The 3,419-nt window shown below is 32.9% G+C and overlaps 1 protein-coding gene across 1 annotated transcript; it reads right to left on the bottom strand.

Annotated features, from left to right (window-relative positions):
* Nucleotides 1-1,437: 1,437 nt before the first annotated feature.
* Nucleotides 1,438-2,345, bottom strand: LOC113504809 (bromodomain adjacent to zinc finger domain protein 1A-like). Its single transcript, XM_026887270.1, has 2 exons — nt 2,002-2,345; nt 1,438-1,792 (listed from the first exon to the last, which is right to left on the bottom strand). The coding sequence occupies exons 1-2, from the start codon at nt 2,112-2,114 to the stop codon at nt 1,459-1,461; spliced, it is 447 nt and encodes a 148-aa protein (XP_026743071.1). The 5' UTR covers nt 2,115-2,345; the 3' UTR covers nt 1,438-1,458.
* Nucleotides 2,346-3,419: the final 1,074 nt, after the last annotated feature.

Below are 3,419 nucleotides of genomic sequence, written 5' to 3'. Positions count from 1 at the left end.
GTGAATATTTATTGAATAATAAAAGTCAAGTACATGATAAGATTTATGACAGACAACTTTGTCTAACAAGACTAGAAAAATATTTGTCTGTTGGATGTAAAGGATCTGGAAGTATAAAAAATGCTACTAGTTTGAGCTGAAATAACTGAATAAGATATTAAAAAATGTATGTAATTATCACCTACTTTAATCATAGTCTTGTCTATTTTCTCTATTTCTATCAATCTATATATGTATAGTATATTGTTTATAGTTCTTATTTAATTTTAATTAGATTTCTTATAGGATTCATTGTAGTGCATGTTCTAGTTTGAGAATCAGTTGAATTGATTTGTTTGAACATGTTAAAAATTGTCTGAAAATGTTACTGATTAGAATCTTGATAACACAATGAGAAACACAGATAATAATATAATTTAAGGTCATTGCTCTAGTCTTGAGTATAAGGAAATAAATAACCAAACAAACATTATCAATTCAGTTACTTAGCCATATTTTATACTGTAGTATTTGGGTTTAAAGTTTGGAGGTAAAAGTTTTAAAATTGACAACTTTACACTGTGTATTAAGTAAAGTTTTTCAAACTGTGATAAAAATACAGTTTTTATTCTTTTCATAGCTGCTTTTGTTGTTATTATTATAGCATTCAATATTTTACGTAAATTTTAAGCAATTCAAGATCTTTACTGACATTATTTATAATTACTTATTTCATCATCATCATCATCATCATCATCATCATCTCAGCCTATCACCGTCCACTGCTGAACGTAGGCCTCCCCCAAAGAGCGCAAACCAAATTACTTATTTAGGTATATCAAATTCCCTCAAACATTTACAAGGAAAATGATAATATTAGGTCTATTTTATTTTTGTAGGGATAATCATAGGTATATAATACAACAACAAATGTATTTAATACAACTTAATCCCATGGATTTTTGGATTTTGAGGTTTTCTATTATTTATTGAGCATTAATCATTCTTTTATTTTATATTGGTATCTTTACTTTTTTTATGTACATTACTCAAGTTTTGTGTCATGTTAGACCATTTAGTGCCAATTTATGTGACCTTCACCACTTCAGAGTTTAATTGTTATATTTTTTGCTGAACTTATTTATAGGTATGTAACAGTGTGGAAATTTATTTGCTTACTTATTTTGTTGGATTCAAGGGCATGTAAACTCTTAAGGAAATTGTTTTTTTTTATTTGTATAATATAACTATGTGTGTTTATGATGAAATATAGAGCAAGTTATTAGTCAGCATGAACTTAACATACAATATAATCACCTACTAGAATTTTTGTTTTTAACATCAATAAATGAATATGAAATTAATGTTTTTAAATATTGTTTTACTGAATGATTAGCAATGCCTTATCTTTTGTAATAGGTGATATGTTTTCTCAGTGCATGAGTATTTTTATTTCATTAATATTGATGTCAAAGATAGTTACCTGTCTGGGTGTTGTTTCTGTGCTGTGACGGACAGTATGTGGGCCTCACTCCATTGGTCCCCCTCCAGGCAAGCCTCAACAGTCTCCCCAACAAAGTACCGGTCCCTCACAAAATTGAACACATCCTCAGTCATCTCAGCAAAGGAACACCTCTTAGTCTGCATTGCAAGGAATAGTATTGGTATACGGAGCTCCATTGGAAAGTCTTTCAAAGCTCTCCTCGCTGCCTTCTCACTTTGTAAAGCCTCTGAGTATGTCAAATTATTCTTCCCTGTCATCTCACATGTCCACACCATGGAGTTAACAAGAATGATTCTTTCACAGTATTCCCTGTAAACAAACATTCAACAAACATAATTCAATAATGATAAAAATTATGACGCGAATGACAGAAATAGCGAAATATTGTGTCACGCTCGCGTTGTTGCGCGACCCGCCGCGCGCTGACAATGCCAACGGTCCCCGTAAACTGATAACTACATTTTAACGTAAGAATTTCGCAAAAATTCGGCGTTTATTATGTTTTTTATCACACTCACTCATAATCTTTGAATATCTCATCGGTGATCTCGCAGTGGAAGACTTCATCATCATCCCTGAGGTACTCCGACGCCTTTGATTTCTCAAATGCTTTCCTTTTTAACAGAGGCATGTTGAGAGTTCGCGGGTCACTACGGTGGGAAAACGCTTATAAGTCCGTTTTAACTTATCACTTGTGTTGAATATCACTTAACTTTGTACGGCGCATCTATTTCTACGTTCCATTGAATAGTACATTAGGAAATTGATACGTTTTGTAAAATATTTCGAGCGAAAAATGTTGCGTGGTTTCGGTTGACAAGCCAAAAAACGGCGCGCTGAGGCGCTTCTTTTTACGCCAGAAACATATGAACTGGGTTAACGTAGTATGCAAAATTCTACTAAATTAGTAAGAATCTAATCTAGTTTTAAATTCATATTGAAAAGTAAAGAATAAAAGCGCGAATTTATAATATTTAATGTGAAGTAATTAAACAACTGTTTAATCGGTTATCAAAATTAAATAGGTACTTGGTCAATCAATATAATTGGTTGATTGGATTCTAGCCGCACTTCAAAACGCTTAAACTTTAGCACAAGGTAAGGCACGCAGAAAAGTAGTTAAGTCCAATGGAGAAGTGCAAGTTGGTGTTGCATATTGCGGTTTTGAGGGTTCCTTATAATTAATAACAAATACTATATAATTAACTAGCTGTTGCCCGGGACTTCGTCCGCGTGGTTAGAAGATTTAAGTTATGATTTATATCTGCCCTGTTTTTTCCACATTTTCAATTGTATCTTCGCTTCTATTAGTCACAGGGTTATGGTAAATAGCCTAAAACCTTCAATTTGAACCAGTAGTTCCTGAGATTAGCGCGTTCAAACAAACAAACAAACTCTTCAGCTTTATATGTATATTAGCATAGAAGTATAGATAAAAATACTACAAAAACAATAAAGCCGGACTGCCAATTTTGAGGGGAGATTTACTTGTCACGCAAAAAGAAAATTGTAGATTTTTTACTACCTTATTTTCATGCAACCTGTAACAACGTTGCTTAACTACGATATTTATTATAAGAGTTTTTGCCATAATGGCAACAGCATTACATCTGAGAAAATTTCTACTGCGCTTTCACGGTTCATGAGATACAGCTTGGAGGTAGACCGACGGATAGACAGCCGTGCGTAGTGATAGAGATAAAAGTACATGTTACGAAATTGAGTAAACTTAACGGCGAGAAATCGATTGAATCGAACTGCGATTGATTTTTTGTCTACTTTCATTGTATGTTATTGACAACGTGTTCATTAAGTTTTCATGGTAGAATTAGTGGATTACTATTTGGTGCGCTCGCTCAGACCATAATTTTAAGCGCTGCGTTCAAGAAAAGATTTAGACATAAAATAATTTGCGAACGCATTTGAAATAGCGAAT

This window comes from Trichoplusia ni, chromosome 23, assembly GCF_003590095.1.
Source record: "Trichoplusia ni isolate ovarian cell line Hi5 chromosome 23, tn1, whole genome shotgun sequence".
Classification (NCBI taxonomy): Eukaryota; Metazoa; Arthropoda; class Insecta; order Lepidoptera; family Noctuidae; genus Trichoplusia; species Trichoplusia ni.
The sequence above is the reverse complement of the archived record's forward strand: the minus strand, read 5'-3'. Positions and strand labels throughout refer to the sequence as shown.